This window comes from Gekko japonicus, unplaced genomic scaffold (assembly GCF_001447785.1).
Source record: "Gekko japonicus isolate JY-2015 unplaced genomic scaffold, Gekko_japonicus_V1.1 scaffold239, whole genome shotgun sequence".
In the NCBI taxonomy this organism is placed as follows: domain Eukaryota; kingdom Metazoa; phylum Chordata; class Lepidosauria; order Squamata; family Gekkonidae; genus Gekko; species Gekko japonicus.
In genome coordinates this window covers 1,201,319-1,220,864 of record NW_015163611.1, presented here as the reverse complement: position 1 = coordinate 1,220,864, position 19,546 = coordinate 1,201,319, and the positions used below count along the sequence as shown (strand labels likewise).

General features: G+C 43.4%; 1 protein-coding gene across 1 annotated transcript in view; it reads left to right on the top strand.

Moving 5' to 3' along the window:
* Positions 1-14,987, top strand: part of ATAD2B (ATPase family, AAA domain containing 2B) — a 94,157-nt gene extending 79,170 nt beyond the window's left edge. Inside the window, exons 25-28 of the mRNA XM_015407334.1 lie at positions 6,106-6,795; positions 7,562-7,665; positions 12,753-12,881; positions 13,606-14,987. Of these exons, the coding sequence (XP_015262820.1) occupies positions 6,106-6,795; positions 7,562-7,665; positions 12,753-12,881; positions 13,606-13,647 (965 nt within the window). The 3' untranslated portion in view covers positions 13,648-14,987. The remainder of the gene's footprint in view (positions 1-6,105; positions 6,796-7,561; positions 7,666-12,752; positions 12,882-13,605) is intronic.
* The last annotated feature ends 4,559 nt before the right edge of the window (positions 14,988-19,546 follow it).

The following is a 19,546-nucleotide window of genomic DNA, read 5'->3' as shown; positions in this document are numbered from 1 at the left end:
TGTACTTGTTGATAATCTCCCTTAGGCCATCTTGAAACCCATCACAGCCAGCTTTAATTAGCCATGATTAGCCATGATGGGTCAAGGCAGCACGTGATAGGAAGTACAGTTAAGAGCAGTTTGTTAACTTCCTCCAGGCTGAGTGGACTGAAATAATCCATAACCCGACTAGAAGATGTGCATGGAGCCACGAGTTCACTTACTGTCTCAACTGTGGCGGGGAGGTCACGACGGAGCGACAGGACTTTATCTGCAAAGTAGCTTGCAAAGGCCTCACAACCAGTGTCCGATTCCCTAACATTTGGTCTGCCTTGTTGCAGAACAGTCATAGACCGAATTATTCTAGATAACTGGGCTGGGCATGAGCTCGCAGATGCAATTGTGGCCGCATAATACTCAGTGGCTTTGACTGCCGTTTCATAGGATCTCCTAAATGTCCTGCAAGATGTTCTTGTGGCTTCGTCACAGGTGCTCCGCTGCTGTCTCTCTAGCCATCTTAGCCTTCGCTTCATCAGCCATGACTCCTGGGTAAACCAAGGAACCAGCCTAGAGTGAGGGCGCAGAGGGCATCGGGGAGCAATCTCATGAATGGCTGCTGAGAGTCAGCTGTGCCAATCTTCCATGAGCTCATCTAATGAGCAGCCAGAGGGCATTGGATCCTGCAGGGCCATTTGAAGTCACATAGGGTCCGTTTGGCTCCACGGGCAAGCTGAAATCTGCTTGCCACCCAAACAGGGTCGAGGTGAAATATTCAGATGGGCCTTCAGGGCATGATGGTCCAACTGTGGCACTGCTGAGGCAATGAACCGGTCCACTGTGACCCCTGCCGTGAAGATCAGATCAAGTGTGTGTCCGGCCCGGTGAGTGGGAGACGTTACATATTGGGAGAGTCCCAGCGCCACCACGGATGACACTAGGTCCATTGCCTGAGTGGAGGCCATACCGTCCGCATGGACATTGAAACCACGCAGGACAATCAGTCTAGGGTGTACCAATGCCAAGCCTGACAAGGCCTCCACCAGGGATGGCAGACTGCTGGCCGGTTCTTTCTTCATCAAAAAAACCAAAGATAAAATAAAAGCAAAGATAAGTTTTACCTTAACAGTAATTATTTTTGTTGTCATAATTATTACTTTATGTTTGGTTTTTAATATGTTTTGCTGCTTTATTATCTGCAGTATGTGATTATTTTAAAAAGGGAATATTTTTTGCTTTAAATTTTGTACAATAATGAAAACATTGTCCTCTATTCATAAAAACATTCAATAAAAAGGTGTGCAATCCTTTTATCTGAGTCACATCTAACTATGGGGCTAGCTATGGGGATGGTAAAGGCCAGATAATAATTTTTAATGAAGTCCTTGTTTTACATTTAAAACGCCAGCTTATCAGTAGGCTGACATTAAATTGTTCAGTAATTTGTCAGTATTTGGTCAGGGTTTTTTTTGGAATTTTGGTCAGTAAAATCAGTATTTTTGACCCTCTGACTAGTTTTCACCACTGGGTACTTAAAGGTCTGCTTTCTCCCATATGTGCCTGGTCAAGAATCAGTCATTTGTCATGGCTTTTCTTTGTATACACCAGTACTCAGAACTGAGATAGATGATAATTAGCGTGAGACCTTTTTCTGTCATAGGTCCTTATTTATGTAATATTTTTGCTCTCCTGGAACTTGGTCTTCCTTCTCAGGCCCATGGCTACGGTGGGGCATTTGGAGGCGGGGGCCCTGACTTACATCAATGCCCCCTTTAAATGCTGATCCCACAGAGGATTCTGAGGCCAGGATCCGAGACACGGCTGCCCGAAGGTGCCATCAGGCATGCCGCTCCCCAGGCTGAAGAGAGCTGCAGGGAAGGCCCCTTTGGCTCCAGTTTCTGTGTGGAGCAAAGTGGGGGTGGCGCCGCAAATTCAAACTGCTCACCGGCCCAGTGGCAAGAGGGCGCTCTCTCCCCACTTCCGCTTCCCTGGCTACCTTGACCATGCCTCTGCTTTGTGGTGGTGTTAAGTCAATCCTGGTGGTGGGGGAAGGGGCCGGGTTCACCCAGAGGCCTCTGGTGGGGACAAGCACCACCCACCTGCCCCACAGAGCACGAAGCACCCTGCCACAGCAGCACCCGCTGTCCCTCAGCACTGCAGTGCTCTGTGCCCAAAACGGCAGCAGAAGCAGTGGCAGCTGCAGGCTGCAGCCCAGGGGATCAGAGCACCGCTTCTTCCTCCTCCGCTCCTTCCTCATACTTCCCCCCCCTCTTGTGGAGTTCAAGGCAGCGGCTTAGAGAAAAACAGGTTTCACTTTCCATAAACTGGGGGGGGGGGGTTCTGTTCAGTCCACTCCCTCCTTTGACCTCACACTTCCCCACTTGTGTTTCTACTTGGAAGTAAGTCCACTTTTATTCACTGGTACTTACTCCCAGAAAAGAGTTCTTAAAAAAATTATGCCCCCCCCCAATTTAAATGCCGCCCCCCCCAAAAAAAAAAATCCTGGCTACGGGCTTGTCCCTTCTGGATGCAGATTAAATTCTTATTTGCCCAGGCATGCGTTTGACTTATGTTTCTCTCCCCCCCATCCATGTTGTATTTTTTTTCCTATTTTGCTGGCTATATTTGTTAAGAATGTTTGGTTTGTCCCCTTTCCTGTGTTGTTAAGCTTTGGAAAATTTGTTTTTATGATATTTGTATTTGTGGTATATTATCTTGTTGGCTTCTCTAGTAATCTATGGCTAAAGGCACGATAAAGGTAAAGGTAAAGGTTCCCTTGCTCGAAAGCCAGTCGAATCCGACTCTAGGGTTGCATGAGCTCCGACTCTAGTGCTCATCTCCGTTTCAAAGCCGAAGAGCCAGCGCTGTCCGAAGACGTTTCTATGGTCATTACACATTTTCTAAACAAACAAAATAAGTGTGCCATCTTAATAACTAGGTAATAAAGTAGGCACATTGGCAGGAGACTGGACTGTGTTCGGGCTTTCGAACTGCTAGATTGACAGGAGCTGGAACTAGAGATGGGAGCTCACTCCATCATGCGGCACCCGGGTCTCGAACTGCTGAACTACTGACCTTCCACAGCCTGCAGTTCAGCGTCTTAACCACTTGAGCCACCGCAGGCACGATTCAAAATAAGTGTGCCATCATAATAACTAGGTAATAAAGTAGACACATTGGCAGGAGACTGGACTGTGTTCGGTGAGATGCTTGTAATGTTCTGTTTGGATGTCATACTGAATGCCATCCATGTGAAGCCCAAAAACGATAATTCAAATTTCCACTGTGTCATTGGAAGCTGGAGAGTTTTATCAGCTCAACCCCAATTGACTTGATGCCATCCGTAGTTTCATTTGTTTGTCATAGGTGCGCAGCTAGTATAACACCAATGAACCAATGAAGCCTGGGAGGGGGCAACTTTTAGATATCCAAATTTGATCCCCTGAGGGCAAAACTCGTCAATGAATCCCTTGGTAAAGCACTGGTATTGTGTGTTATGTGGCTTTAGGTTAGAGAAAAACAAAAAAATTGGACATCAAGCTATGTTTTGGTGGGAGCTAACATGATAGCCAAGGAAACAGAACAGTACTTTAGGCATTGTCTGTGTTATAACTTTGCTTTGTGGGCCTTTACCAGTGTGGATGATCGGTGAGGGGTGGGTCGTGTTGACATATCTGTAGTTTGTGTTTTGATTGCATGTAGCAGAGACCTGGATGATTTCACACCGCTGGTTCAGTGCTGTGTATGTTATCCTTGGGAGTTCCGTTTTTGGACACTAGACATGTCCAACATGTACCTTCCCACTATTTGTGGAAAGTCAGCATATAACTCTTCCTTGTTCTTCCCAGTAGGTGGTGTCAGAAGCACATTGCTTTGTGTGTTTGAACCAGTTACTGAGGAGCTGGGTTCAGTTACTTTTCAGGCGAAAGATTAGTTGATGTCCTGCTACTTGTACCTGGGTGTGGAACTGAGTGAAGCATAATGAACCAAGGCAGGGTTGGATCCCTCAGATCTAACAGACGCGTTCTCCTCCATTGCAAGAACCTTTCTCTGGCCTTCTTTGAATACTGTGAAAGAGCGCAGAGCATAAAATTATAGGAACCCACATTTTAGGAATACTTGATGAAAAGTATTTATTTAACATTTTTATACCTAATAACTCTAGTTTTTAAGTCATCATAACATTTTTTAAAACAATGTGCTGCAAAACAGAATAAGAGGTGCAACCAACAGCGGAAGAAATAACATCAGGGGAGCTGATTAGTCAGTCATGTAAACACCACAAGAAACTTGGGTATATAACATGCCCTTTTAACCTACCACTGGAACATCATCCAAGTAAGCGCCAGCGGAATAGAAATGTCCCCAGTAAACAATGTCTGAAAATATACAAAAGCTTTGCCGTTATTTTATTTGGCTTACTTGAATGCCATGCAATCTGACAGGCTTGAAAGGGCACAGTACTGAATTTCCTGTCTCCTAAATACCCTGATCTAGATAGCGCAGCCTAGCCTGATCTCATCAGATCTCAGAAGCTAAGCGAGGTCGGCCCTGACTAGTATTTGGATGGGAGACCTCCAGGGATTAGAACACAGAGGCAGGCAATGGCAAACTACCTGTAAATGTCTCTTGCCTTGAAAACCCTATGGGGTCCCCATACGTCAGCCGTGGCCTGACAGCACTTTCCACCACCAAATGCTGGAAATCCTTGTTAGCGCTCTTGCCCCTTGCCGCCCCCCCCATTTCCCCCGGCAGTACACAGTCTCTTTTAAGCATCTGTGTGCTGCTGTAGACTAAATTGCTTTGTTTTGTAAATGAAAACTGCAGTTCTTAAGATATAGAGCTATTTTGCAGTACTGTGGAAATATACACAATTCTGCTCCTTGGCCACAGTCCTGAGTATAATGATTTGGTATTGTGTGATGCTGATTTGAATCGAATTTTCAAATGACGGTGTTCAGAACTGTACTTTCAGCTGTGCTGTCATAACTAGAGTCCTCAAATCTTTTGAATCAAAAAATAGGCTGTGTTATTCGATTCCCTCATAAATTCCCTGCCTGAGGTATGAAGAAAACCCTTTTTAGTTGCAAATCATTCCTCCCCCTCCAGCTGAATTCTTTATGCCCAGTAAGGCTGTTATATATTGGAGCAGCCTGAACGGGAAATGGTAGACAGCTGAAAAGGTGCTACGGCTTTTTGCTAGTTTTCCTGGTAGTACACAGCAAGAAACCTAAAATGAAATGTGTTATCTTTCTAAAGCTTGTTCCAGAAGATGCAGGTTTTCTGTTTAGATGGGCGAGGGGCTGTGAAGTTTAGGATTTCTGTTCAGATGGAAGGACAGTACACCATGAATATATTTATGTATTCTATGAGTTAAAATATCAGATGGAATTTTTTTGTTGCATGCGAACTTGACACAAATTTATTTCTTTTAATTTAGTTAAAGACACCAATTCCTTTGGCTAAGGGTGTTTGATGGGAATTAGTTCACTTAATATTTCTTTGTTCTTGACAGTTAAATATGTTTTCCTTGAGTCTTAACTCCATCCTTAGGAGAAGGAGATTGGATTTATACCCCGCCCTTCACTACCCAAAGGAGTCTCAGAGCGGCTTACAAACTCCTTTCCCTTCCCCTCCCCACAACAGACACCCTGTGAAGCAGGTGGGGGGCTGAGAGAGCTCTGACAGAAACTGCTCTTTTTCCAAGGACAGCTCTTATCAGAACTATGGCTTGCCCAAGGTCATCCAGCCGGTGCAAGTGGAGGAGTGGGGAATCAAACCCGGTTCTCCCAGACTAGAGTCCGCGCACTTTACCACTTAACCAAACTGGCTCTCCTTAGTGGAGAGTTGGTTTTCCATTAAATAATATTGAAGGAATCTTGTCTTTAGATGCTAAGGGTAAAACTCTACTGTTTTTCCTCTTTTGGTGAAGTCACTGACGCGCACTGGAAGTATAGAGGGATGATAAATACTCAACATCCTTGTAAATAGCTGTGATGAGGCAAAGGCGGTGGTATATTGCGAATAAACACACTAGATTGTGTTTAGCTTGACCTTTAATTAAAGCACTTTCCAGCTCTGCAAATGTTTGTACCTCTAACCGCGATTTCCTGCCTCTTTGCCATTCAGTTCGGTTAAGGAGGAAATCAAGACGCCGTTCACAGTGGGGGAAAGGCATTATTAAAAAGAGAAAAGTCAATAATCTGAAAAAAGATGAGGATGATGCCAAGTTTGCTGATGATGAAAACCAGGGGGAGGACAGCAAGCTGCTGGAGAACGGGGAGCTTGAGGGGAGCACGGACTGCGTGGAGGAGAACGGAGAGGAGACGGGGGATCTCTCCATGACGAACGACGAGTCCTCTTGCGACATCATGGATATACACACGGAACAAAGACTCAATAACGGGATGGTGGGGAAAGAAAATAATATTCCATCCACAGAAGAGAGTTCAAATGAATCTCTGCTAGTGAGTAACAAGGTTACTGTGAGCGCAGGGAAGGACTCGAAAAAGGAGTCCTCGTTCAAGAGCGACTGTCTGAACGGAGAGGCCTCTGAGGGCACACCCGCTCCAGCATGTCAGTATGACAAATGTGATTCACTGAATGCTGCTTCACCTTCTGGCAACCCCAACACATCTGCTCCCGTACAAAACGCAGCCACTGATGATCACCGAAAAGAGAATGCAGAAGCTTCTGGTGGGAGCCCGGAAGTCGAACAGATGAAGCCGTCAGGTGCGGAGGCACCACAATGCAGCAATAATGAAAAGAGATCACAAGGCGTAGACGTTGAGGCTAGAGAAACGGAATCGGATAAAGAAGGTATGTATTCACCAGTTTTTCATTTTTAAAGTCCTGATTGGATCCCACTGTCAAAGTGAATGCAGTATGTATTTTCCTTCTTGTTCCAGTGGACACAGAGCTGAGGAAGTGGGCTAAGGTCTTTAGCTTAAAACAGATTTGAACCTGGGGCAGCCCACTGCTCATCAGGTATCAGCAATACCCAATTTCCACATTCTTGTGGCCACTGTATTCTCCAGGCAGAGGTCTGAGGGGGTACAGGTGTGTTCCATGATAAAATTTGACTCCTTCCTGAGAGCTCAGGCTCTGTTATAAGGTCTCTGAGTAGTTAATCAAACAGGGTGGTCTTTGGAAAAACAGAAAGAAACTCTTTATTTAATTGGGTAGTGACTCTAAGGGCCAGGGGAAAAATCCCCCCCTGTGGGTCAACAGTGGTTATTCTTCAATAGCACTGGTGTTTCTCTCACTGATGAAGACTTTCATGAAAACTGACTGGAAGGGAAATTTAACAAGTACAAGGGAGAGTAATGTGAAAACGAGGCTGTCTTTGGTAGTTTTCTGAAAGGCAAGGTGGGAAAAGTTGTGTACATTTTGAATATTTCATTCTCTTTCTAGAGGTGTATTACTACTCTCCAGTGAGTGTTTGCAAACTGGTTTACAGCATAAAAATAGTTAGCCCTGTTTTCCAGTAGGAAAATACCTCTGACTTTGAAAATAAAACTTGAGTGTTCATACAGCTACAGGTACCTTTGTGGCCTGACTTGTGATTTTTGCTTCCTAACTACAGGTACACTGAAAAATAAAAAACCTCGTAAAGTTCCTTTGGCACAGGTTCCAGAGGAGCAGTTGGATCCTGTACCTCCTGTAGTTGTTGACCACGACAGATTAAAGGTATGAGTAATTGGATATGCCATGTCCTTCAGAAGTAATTTTGAATTGTAGGAAATTAGATGGCTTGTAGCACAGTTCATGTTCATTATGTGGAGAACTTAATTCATTTACAAAATGTATATCCTTCCTTTCTGCCCAATCAGGGACATTTTGTAAACAGTGAACCATGTTGTAACTTGTGTCAGGATACTTCTATATCACTTTTCTGTCATATACTCAAAGTGCCTTCCGCTGGGCAAAATAAATGTAATCTGAGGGTGGAAGAATTTATGAAATTTCCTTTGTCATGAACAGATTACTGTTTGGGTTTAGAAGTATCAAGACTCTGTGTGTGGGGGGCACTCTATTAAAATGATCCACCTCTGGAGCCACATGGGTTCAAATTGCTTTCTTATGACTCTTGGAGATTTTCCTGTTGATGTGGTTGGTGCTCCTGATGCCCTGGTTGACCCTGGAATGAGGAAATGACTCAGGCGATTGGACACCATCACTTGCAGGCGTTAGAGCCCAGGTAGCCCCTTGATCTACCGAGGGGTTGCCAGTGATGAAAAGACAAGGGAGATGGCTTTGACAGTGAAGGAAGACTTGGGATGATGAACCTGATGAGGCATGGGCTAAAGTTCGTTTTAAAGCATATTCAATGTCCGTGATGGTGGTGAGGAAAAAATAGACCTGTGGGGATCTTGCCTGCAGAAGGAATTGTACTGCTCGGAGGCCTTCTGTGACCAGTTTGCTCAACACTTTGCAGAGAAAATCTCTCGCATCTGTACTGACTTGGATCATACATTAGCAGTGACAGGGCTGGATGGTGCCAGGGTGCCGACTTGTCCAGTTGTTTGGGATAGTTTTCAGTTCATTCAGTTGGAGGAGGTAGACGGGGCTCTCGGAGGTTTGAGGCCTACCACTGCCTTGTATGACTTTTATCCTTTCTGGTTATTCGACTGGTTCCAAGAGGTAGTTAACACTTCTTTGAGAGAAGGGATGGTTTGCCCTAGACTTGAAATGGGTTGTGATGCGTCCACTGACTAGTCTCATGTTTTCATTCTTGAGGAAGGTGACTGAACAGGTATTCATTGGACAACTCCAAGCATTCCTGGTTGAAGTGGATTGTTAGACTCTTTTCCAATCTGGCTTCAGGTCTGCTTGTGGGAATGAAAACAGCTTTGGTCATCCTGGTGGATGAACTATGCCAGAGATGGACAGTGAGAGTGCAACTGTGTTGACTCTCCCAGAGCTCTCAGTACCATTGGTCATGGTATCGTCTTGGACTCCCTTTCTGAGATAAGACCGGGAGGTACCATTTTGCAGTGGTTCTGGTCCTACCTGGAGGGATAGGTTTTGGAAAGTAGTGCTGGGGGGTGGCTGGTCAGGTCTTTGGCCTGTGGGGGTCCCACATAGCTTCATCTTGTCCTCTATACTCTTCAAGATCTACATAACACCGCTTGGTGAGGTCACCTAGATATTTGGGCTGGGCTGTCACAAATATGCAGATAATATAATATCAGGGAGGCTGTAGAAACCCTGAATCAGCGTCTGGAGGCATTTTTGGGATAACTGCAGCTTAATCCTGACAAGATGGCAATACTACAGAAAGTCTAACCCGGGATTTAAGGAGTCACCCCTTCTGGATGGGTTGCATTCCCCTTGAAAGGAACAGATCCATAGTTTGGGTGTGTTCTTGGACCTTGGTCTCCTGCTGGATAAGCAGTTGGCAGCAGAGGCGAAAAGTGCCTTTTAACAGCTTTGGCTGGTTAGCCGGCTGTGGCCTTTCTTAGGTAACATCTAAGCCAGCTGTGCCCTGGTAACATCTGGATTAGATTACTGCAATGTGCTCTACATGGGGCTGCCCTAGAAAAGTGTTCAGAAACTTCAGTTGGTGCAAAATGCTGCAGCCAGGATGTGGGTTGCAGAATCTGTGTGATTCCAGTCTCAGCCCATCTGCACTGGCTCCCAGTCTATTTCTGGGTACAATTCAAGGTGCTGGTGTTGACTTTTATAACCTTACTTGTTTTGGGACCAGCATACCTGAATGATGCCTGTTCCTTACAAGCCCACCACTATGGTCATCTTTGGAGGCCCTGCTTCAAGCGTCCAGAGTCCAGCCTTCTGAGCTTAGGCTGGTGGCAACCCGGGAGAGGGCCTTCTTGGTTATGGCACCGAAACTCTTGGAACTCTCTTTCCAGAGAGACTAGCCTGTCCCCTTCTTTTGCTGTCTTCTGCCATTGGCTGAAGACTTCTTTGTTTTGTCCAGCATTCCCTCAGTGATCTCTCCCTCTTGTCCTATATTTTAATTGTTGTTGTAATTTTGTGGCATGTGTATTTTAGCTTGGCTTTAATTGTTTTAATGATACATTTTTGTTTGACTTTTATTGTTTGTTAACATCAATTTTTATTATGTATGTTTGTAATCTGTTTGCTCTCTTGGTGGCCCTGATGAGGGCAGAAAGGCGGGGTAGAAGTTTTGTAAGTAATAACTGTGCACTCTCTTCCCCTCATGAGACAGCTCAATAAGGATAGCCTTTCGCTTTTGCAGCAAGATGGCCATCTGTCAGCAATGCTGATTCTGTGAACTTAGGCAGCTCATGAGAGGGAGGGCAGGAATGGTTGCATCAGTGCTTAGTCCTTGTGGCCCTTTCTTACATGTCCAGGGAAATGCTGAATGCCACTTTGAGGTCAGGAAGCAATTTTTCTCCAGGCCAGTTTGGCTGGAGATCCTGGAGGTTGTTTTTTTTTTGGGGGGGGTCATCTTCTGCATGTGGAACAGTGGTCACTGGAGGTGTGGGAGGGGGGAGGTATTTGTGAATTTCCTGCATTGTGCAGGGGGTTGGACTAGATGACTCTGAAGATCCCTTCCAACTCTATGATTCCAAGTCTTAGGTTGTTAACTGTGAAAAATTACTTAAGCAAACTGTTTTAGATGTGCTCTAGAGAGTTGAAATGCGTGTTCTAACCTTTCAGTTTGTATATTTGGATGGCATAGGGTTAGCTAAATGGGAGACTTGGAGCCATTTACAGAGACCTGTTTAGAATCTTGGTGGAGGGAGAAGCATGAGAAACAGTTGAGGAGAGAACCATGCGTCTCTGGTTAGGGCAGAAGAGAATAATGAAGCACCAGGGAGAGTAATTTTTTTAAAAATAAAAGTACTGAATTGAAACCGTTACACGGTGAGCTTAATATGTTAAGAATATTGAGATCAGATGCATTTCAATCTAGATGGTTGACAAGTATGTCAAACTTTGTATGCAAACTTCTTAACTGATCTTCTTGTTCACATTGCTGAAACAAATTTTAATAGGAACATGCTGGAACAAATTATTTTCTTCATAATAAATTGTTTTGAAGAAGTCCATTTGCTGATTTGTAACTGGCAAAAGGCAGCAAAAGCAATGAAACGAGTCAAGAAGGTTTTTATCCTTAAAATGGGACTTTGCAGCAAGTTCGAGTGAAGCTGATACTGCATATTCTGAGATGCATCTTGAAGAGAGGATTAAGAGGGGCAGCAGAAGCAGCAACAGAAGTAGAGGGAGGTGGTCCGGGGTAGGGGGGGGGTCACTGAAGTGCCCTTCCTGGACTTCTGCTACCTAGTTGAAACAGGCAGTAGCTGAGTGAGGTGTTGCTGGTTGGTTTTGTCACAACCACAATGAACACCACAAAGCATGATTAAGTCAAAATTTTGAGTCCTGGTTTGCAAGGAAGGGTGTGTGTGTGTGTTTGTGTGTGGTGTCTGAATCATGCTGATGTTACTTAATAATAAAAATGAGAACCTCTTGTCGTATAGAAGTTGAATTCCAAAGTAGGACTAAGTGGGAACTCTGAGTTTGGAGGATTTAAATGAGCATTTTATCTCCCCCCCCCCCAATGAAATGTGCTCTTCCTTTGGCAGTTTTGTATGCAGAAGGCATGAGAAGGGTAAAGAGGTGTTGGTATAGCAGGAGCATGCAAGAACACACATTCAGTTTATCTCCCACCCTGGCTCCATTATCTGGAATTTAAATCAAGACTCTTGGGAGCAAACTACCTGCAGTCTTACACCTCGCTACTGCTTTGTCATCATTCCTTTATTTGAAAACAACTCTTCATAGTGATAGTGACATTATCACACAGCCAATCACATTTGGCTGTGTTATGACACCAGTAGAGGGTAAGTGAAGCTAATTCAGAGTAAGGACACTGACCTTGCACAGAACTGGCTTCATTTACTCATCTGTTCAAATCCCCTTTCACAGGAGAAAATAAAATAAACCAATGACAGTAGCAGCAGAGGCTCAGTATTGTTTTGGTTTCAAACTATTAAAACAGAAAGCAAGCGAACAACAACACCAAGACTACCCCATAGAACAGGGGGGGAAGGGGGGGGAGTGAAAACAAATGATTGGTTATACTAAGCCAGCCCTGAGCATCAGTTCAGCTGAGCTCTTGAGAGATACACACTCAGCCACTTCCCAACCTACAAACATGCTTCAAACTACAGACTACAAACTATAAAGCCAAACAGAAAAGGGAAGATCCAATTAATTCAATTAAAACCTGGTAAATCCAATTAAAAACTTGATAAAAACACCCACTAAAAATAAGAACTAAAATGACTCTTCTGAGAGCATAGTTTAACACAGCTGCAGTGCCACCCAACTGGAACCCAGCTCCATTTACTCAGTGATGTCATATAGCCAAATCTGACTGGCTTTGTGATGTCACTGTTGCTAGGAAGGAGTATTTTAAAGCAAAAAATAAGGCTGCCCATAGGGAGCCACTGCAAAAGGATACTTCACCCCCAACTTAATTTCTGGTCCCCAGGTACTGGTTTTATATAATTGGTTAAAATGTTCTTTACCTTCTACATACGGAAATAACAAAAGAACCTCAGTTGAATATTAATGTGCACAAAGGTCACCAAATACTAAACCGTTTGCATGCTGCTGCTGTTCCGTTGTGGCTCTCTGTGTGGCCCCGCATTTAGCACTGCAGTGACGCCTGATGGAGGCTTTAATAGTAATTTGACTTCTGTATTTGGAACAAATGATGACTCAGGTTTTGCGAGCAAGAGCTTTTTAAAACCTTCATCCCGGTGTGATCTGTTCCTTGATAGAGCTTGCTTGATTTGCTGGTTAAGAAAAGTGACAACCTGACTGTCGCTCAGCTTGAAAGGCTGTACTCGCTTCTCAATCAGTGTATCTACCGGCATCGTAAGGATTATGACAAGTCACAGCTTGTAGAGGTAAGTTTACACAGCTGCTTCAGCTGAGTATTTCATCAGTGTTTATTTTTGATAGTGATATTACCTGCTGGTGAGTAGAACCGGTTTGAGAAGTATCATGCCTTTTGGTTCCTGACCTTGCCAGTGGTTCTCGGGTAGCAAAACTACTGAGGTCCATAATTTCTTGTTCAGGCACACAGAGGAGGAAGAGGAATTGTGTGTGTTTGATGTCAAAAAATGATTGCTGTACATTTGTGAGTAGCTGTGCTATGTAACAAACTCTGAAAAACTTAAGCTTCTTCCCCTGTTCTTCTTAAGAACAAAACACAATATCAATCATCATCAAATGAAATTGGATTGGCCGTTATTTGGAAACGACATGTTTTTGTAAGAAATTTTGTTTTTTCCATTAGATTAGACATATTCCCCCTTTTTGGTGTTATGGCCTGATTGGGAAACTAGTGAAAATCAATAATGCTCGATTTAAGACAGGCCCATATTTATTCCTACTGGTTTAACTGGGGACTAAACCAGGTTTGTATAACCAAACTTTAATTGGGTTATAGTTTGAACTGTGATCATTCGATTTGCGATAATATCCTGCAAACTTTGGGAAGTTCTTTTAAGTCCATGTGCTTGTGAGAGCTCTAGGGGAAATTTTTGCTTGGGTGTTTTCCTTCCGCTGCCAAATACGCCTGTACCCGAGTAGCTGTGAGTAGCTAAAATTCTTGCCTTTTGCTTTCAGGAGATGGAAAGAACTGTTCGTACATTTGAAACATTCCTGTGAACCCTTCAAGGTGTGAGAGGTTTATCTCTTCGTAAGCTGCTCGTGAGAGAGCAGTCTTCTGAGCCATTTGGTTTCCAGTTGCACCAAGTATGTGCAGAGCCCTTGGTCTTCGCATGCTTGCTCTCTCTGTCTCACTTTCTGTTATGAATTTGGTGCTATTGTCTCAGGTACCTGAAACCAGCCAGCCTACAAGAACCAAACGGAACTTCATAAATATTTGTATCTTGATATAGATAAAAGAATACAATGCCACAACTTGGAGATATTTTTTTTTTGGTGCTACAGAAACTGCTCTCATTTCTGCTGTCTACATGCATTATTTTGTGAGAAGCTTCAGGCAGAGTGGAGCAGGCTGAGGAGAAAACAAAACAAAAACCACCACACACAAACTGGATAGAGCTGATCTAAACTGATTGTTTTGAAGTGGGCAACTTTTAAAATTTTACTTTCAGTCGTCTCCCCCCCTCCCTTTTTTTTTTAAATTCTCCGAGGTAATGGACTGAAGCCTGTTTTTACAGCTGGCAGTGAAGAATTGTGGTAACAATTAATTATTAACTTGGTATACAATAATGTGAAGATGAGGCTCTCTAGAGTTGCCTTCAATGTGCCTTTTTAGTCAGAGGAGGAAGAGAGGAGGGAGAGGAGAAGACTATTAAAATGGTTGGGATTGTAGCCAATGGCAGAGTTAGAAAGTTTTTTTTCCCAAAAGCCTGTGTTCCCAAAGAACAGCTTCAGGTTCCCACACTGTCGAACAGCAGCCAGTATTATGTTTTAACATGTTGATGTTGCTCTGCGGAAGATTAAATTATGGAAATAACCACAGGTTATCTCAGAGTAGTAAAAAATGCATTTGTTTCACAGGTGTATTTGTTTTTTTACAACAAATTACTGGTGAAAAGTTTGCAGTTGGTATTTAAGGGGGCTGTAGTTATTTTTTAAAAAACATGTTCCATCATTTCTTAAGATTTTTTTCTATACCTTCATTATGTTGGAAGCTAAGACTAGCTGGGTGGCCATAGGCAGAAGAGATGGTTTGTTCTGCAATCCCTTCAAAGCATGAATTAGACCAGGCTCATGTTCGGTTCAATCCGTATTGAAACAGTATTAATGAGAAAATAACTGAGTCACACCGTTCTTTGGTTGTTGGCTGTTTTTTTGGACCACTGAATTAGCCTGTGAGGGTTGTAGTTCTCTGGAGCTTAATGATGTGGCAATAGTTCTCAAGCTCTGTTTTTTTTTGGGGGGGGGGAGTAAGAGGTGGCACACTCTAGGCAGCAGGACATCTGTGGCAGGCCCAGCCATTCAGCAGTCCCCCGGACAGATTTCTCTCAGCTCTCCCCCCCCCCCCCCGCTGAAGAAGGCAGAGGTGGCCTGGTGAGCACCTGGCGTTCACTGTTGCGCAACAGAGAGAATTCATTGATAACAGTTACCTGAAACTGCAGGAGTGTCTTTCCAAAAATATGCAACTCTCAGTACACTTTGTTGTAAATCAAGCAAAAACGGTGTTTGGACTACTGCAGAGACACTCAGCTACCTCAGCTTTTTGTATTTTCGTTACCAACAGTGTTTACAGAAAGCTGTAATCGCTCTACTGCTGTTCAAGGTACATGTCACCCAGGTGTGTTGCTTGTTAGTAGTATGCCACTGCTAAAAATCAGATGCCGGCCTTGGGCTGCAGCTGCTGCAGTGATCCAAAGCGCTCTCTTTTCATTCGAGATGTTGACATCCGAGCCTCCTGATTCCAGCCAAACCTTCCCCCGGCCCACCCATTCCCAGATGCCACCTGCTTAAATCTTAGTATGCATTTAGTCACCGTGTTCAAAACACGATTCCTGTAGAAATGCTATATTTTTAGGTGGGAAAGTGCGATTAAAACAAATAACATTTTAAACTAGTACTTTGTTCCTTTTTAGAAATTTGATTGTGGGGGACTTTTTCCATTTTTTTCTGTTAGTATTTATTGCCATCAAACGCTGTTTAGGATATTTTGCTGTCAAATCCATTAGCATTTTTGTATTTTGATGGAAATTGTTACAAAACTCTTTAAGATTTGAAGAAATTAAAAAAAATGTAGCAGATTTTTTGTAGCAAGTTTCTGGTAAAACGATTTTTTGCAAGTCTCAGGTTCTTGCAGCCTTTTTAAAAATATTGTAGTTCAGAGATTTCCTTTGTTCAAGTAGCAGCAGCACTTGTGAAAAGAAAAAACTGCATACATTTTCTAACAGGTTGCTAAATTTGTACAAGCTGAAATAATTTAAATATAGTAATCAGATAATTTGAAGAGTATCTTGAATTTGTGTCCAGCATTAAAAATGCTTCCGACTGGTCTGTTATTAAAAAAAAAATTACAATCTTTAGTAGTTTTTGAATGTTGATAAAGTAAGGAACAGCCTCTAAATGTTTTAGGTCTTTCGGAAGAATTAGCTTATTATAAATGTATTAGTGGGCAACATGATTAAAATTATATATTCACCCTTTTGGCTCCAAAACCACACTAATACATGTATAACTTTTCTTTACTAATAGCTTAGTGGTTGTAGGGTAAAACCTGTTAATCTCTCCATGTTGTCAAAGCTGTTTACTATTTGTAATTTTTGTTATTATTGTTTTTGCCACATAAAACTGGCAATAATTTGTACAAATCAATTCCTGTTTCTTGTTATGAATATTACCAATGAACTCCTGGACAAGGCCTTCTGTCTAGGGCCAGATGGAGGTTAAATTGCTGTGGGGCTAATGATGGAACTGCTCTTAGGATGAACTTGGCTGTGGAGTTAATTGTGTTTGCAAGCTTGAATTTCACCTGTGATTAATTTATGTTTTGTGTCCTCTGTATTGTTACTTGAGTTTTCTCATATGCCAATGTATTTATTATAGGATTATTGATTTGTTTTTGTTTTTGCTAATAATTTGTCTTCCCATTCTTTAAGTTGGAGGGTGAGTTCTGGCTTTGATATTTTGAATGGCAGGTCCTGTAGCTGATAATCTTTTCTCTCCCTCCTTCCTTTGCCTCCCCACACCTTTTATTTTTGTGTGTAAATTCAACATGAGCTTGAATTTGAGCTTGTACCTGCTTCTCTTCTATATTGTACATTGGTTTACTTAGGCAATGGGGATGTCTCGTTTTTGGTTTCATTCTTTTGTGTCTATCTACTTTTGGATTAAGTAAGCTTACGTCATCAGCTATGGTAAATTTTGGATTCTATAAGTTGTATTCAGAATTGTGTTTAACTTGATTTCTTTGTCTTTTCTTTTCTTTTCTTTTCTTTTGCATCTCGATTTCATTTTTGCATTAGTTAAGTAAATTATTTAATTCTTTTTTGAATTTCTGGGTATTTTGAACATTTTACTGTAATTTGTAATATAACTGCTGTGAAATACTTGAATAAAGATGATAAGTAAAGATGGTCCTCAGTGTGTTATGAAATCCTTCATATTTTCTACTGAGAAGTCTGCTGCAAAGTGATTAAAACAGCGCGGGGGTGGTGGTATCATCCATGTCCGTGTTTGCTTAGGAAAGGCAAAACTGGACCCTTTGATACACAAGAGGAAGAATATTATGTAAGCAGATCTTCTTTGCCTTCTCACCCCTTCCCCCCATGTGCCTCTCAGGTGATGGTAAACAAAATGCACCATGACAGCAAGCCTGGCAGTGAGGTGGTTAATCAGAAATTGCTTCCTCTTATTCTTGTGTGAGAGTCAAGAGCTCTGAGATGAGCTTATGCTTATGAAAGAGCCAGGGAGAGATTTAACTTTGGGTTTCATCCACCGTGAATTTGTTTGAGGATTCCCCAACCCTCAGCACAGAAGTTTTAGGGTATGTGGGAAGGGGGTGTTTTTGTGGGAAGGCAGGTATGGTTATGTTGTCAGCTTCCCCTCCCCCCTGTTAGCTGCAACACCGGATCTCTGTGTTATAGGAGAGTTTAGCTGAGAGACCTTTCAGTGGGTCCGCAAGCTAGGGACTGACCTCCAGCTATACCAGAGTCAGGACCCACTGGGAGCAGCACAGACGACAGACAGGAAATACCTTTTATGAAATTTATTAAGAAAATAACCCTAATACAGTCAACGAATTCAATAAAAATATCACACACATACACACGAGCTAGGAAATAAAGAGCTGAAGCGATCTTAAGAGATCAGAGACAAAAGAGGGCGAAGCATTGGGGGTAAAAGCTACCACAAAGGACAGTCTGTGGTGAAGAGCAGATGGCTTGGCCAGCAAGCATGTCCGTGAAGACCCATGAGAGAGATGGGGGATCCGACCGGTAGGTGTCCCAGGAGACTGAACTAAAGATGGCTGTGTCGGGAGCCTAATTATAGAAGAATTGTGCCTTCAGGGTCATGGGGCACAATAGGGGAACAGTCCTGAATGGGCCGGGATAGTTGGTAATGGCTCAGAAGGGGTATTGGGCAAAGAAAGTCCTGGTTTGGGGAGGGATACCTATGTTAGCAAGGTATGGGGCAATTGTACAGTCTTGGCTCTGTTAATGGCTGGGCTATCACAGGAACAATGAAGAAGAAGAGATTGGATTTATACCCCGCCCTTCACTACCCAAAGGTGTCTCAGAGCGGCTTACAAACTCCTTCCCCTCCCCCTCCCCACAACAGACACCCTGTGAGGTAGGTGGGGCTGAGAGAACTCTTGACAGAAACTGCTCTTTTTCAAGAACAGCTCTTATCAGAACTATGGCTTGCCCAAGGTCATCCAGCCAGGTTCAAGTGGAGGAGTGGGGAGTCAAACCCGGTTCTCCCAGATTAGAGTCCGCGCACTTAACCACGACACCAAACTGGCTCTCAATGGAAACAATAGACCATGTTCAGGATAGTCCCAGTATCGGGACGAAGTCCAGAGGTGCAGGTGTGAAACACAATACAGGAATGCAGGTTCTGGAATACTGGAATTCAGATACGCAGTTGCCTTTTGAGATGCTGAAATCAAGCCATTGTCCTAATACAAGGGCAGCTACGTGCTGTCTGTATTGGAGCTTGATGGCTGAAGGAGTCAGAGTGATGGTCTGAGGGACATGTCTGGGCTTGTTGGTCTTGCACAGAGAGAGGGCTAGGCTTGCCCTAGGTCCCTGTGCCATCTTTGGACCTAGCTTGTCTGGGGTACTGTCCTTCAAGTAGCACAAGGAGGCTCATGCTAACACCCTTTTCATCTGCACACCCTCCCAGCCTGGCCATATGTACTGCACATGTAATATCATGAGCAAGTCCTTCAAGGCACACAAAGAACATGGGAAGCGACTGCCATGAGAACCTTGCAGCCATGAACAGAGCAGAGGATCTTGGGATAACCACAGCAAATGCTTCCAAGGAAGCCTTTCTGGGAGAAATCCAGGCGTGCCAACAGGACAGCAATTATGCTACACCAGGCTGGAAGACAAAGATCCCTCTTCCTGTATTGTCTTTTACATGATATGCAACCACTGACCATTCACATAATTTGAACGTTAAGTGCCCTGAGACATTCTGGAAACATTCAGATCTTCACATTCTCCCTAAAACTCCCACCGAATGTATGACTCAGCTTCATTCCCCAGTTTGTAATCCTGAATTATAATTCAGTCAAGAACTTCCCTTCCTGTTGTCCTTCCCTGGTGCTCTTTATTCAGTTCTGTAACTTTCTCTTGATCAGCTGCCCAATTCTCAAGTATTCTGTTATCTTCTGTTGTAATCTTTTGTTTCTTGAAAAGAACCCATTTTATGCCATGGGCCCAAAACAGTATAACTTGCCTGGCTTTAGAGCCAGCAGTGAAAGGCTGATCCTGGATACCAACAGAACTGCAGTAGACTCCCAACACACACACACATTGGATCCCTCCTCCTTCTATCCGATTTCTTTGCAGAATAGGACAGGTAATCTTTGCTCTCTCTCTTGATCTTAACCCCCGCC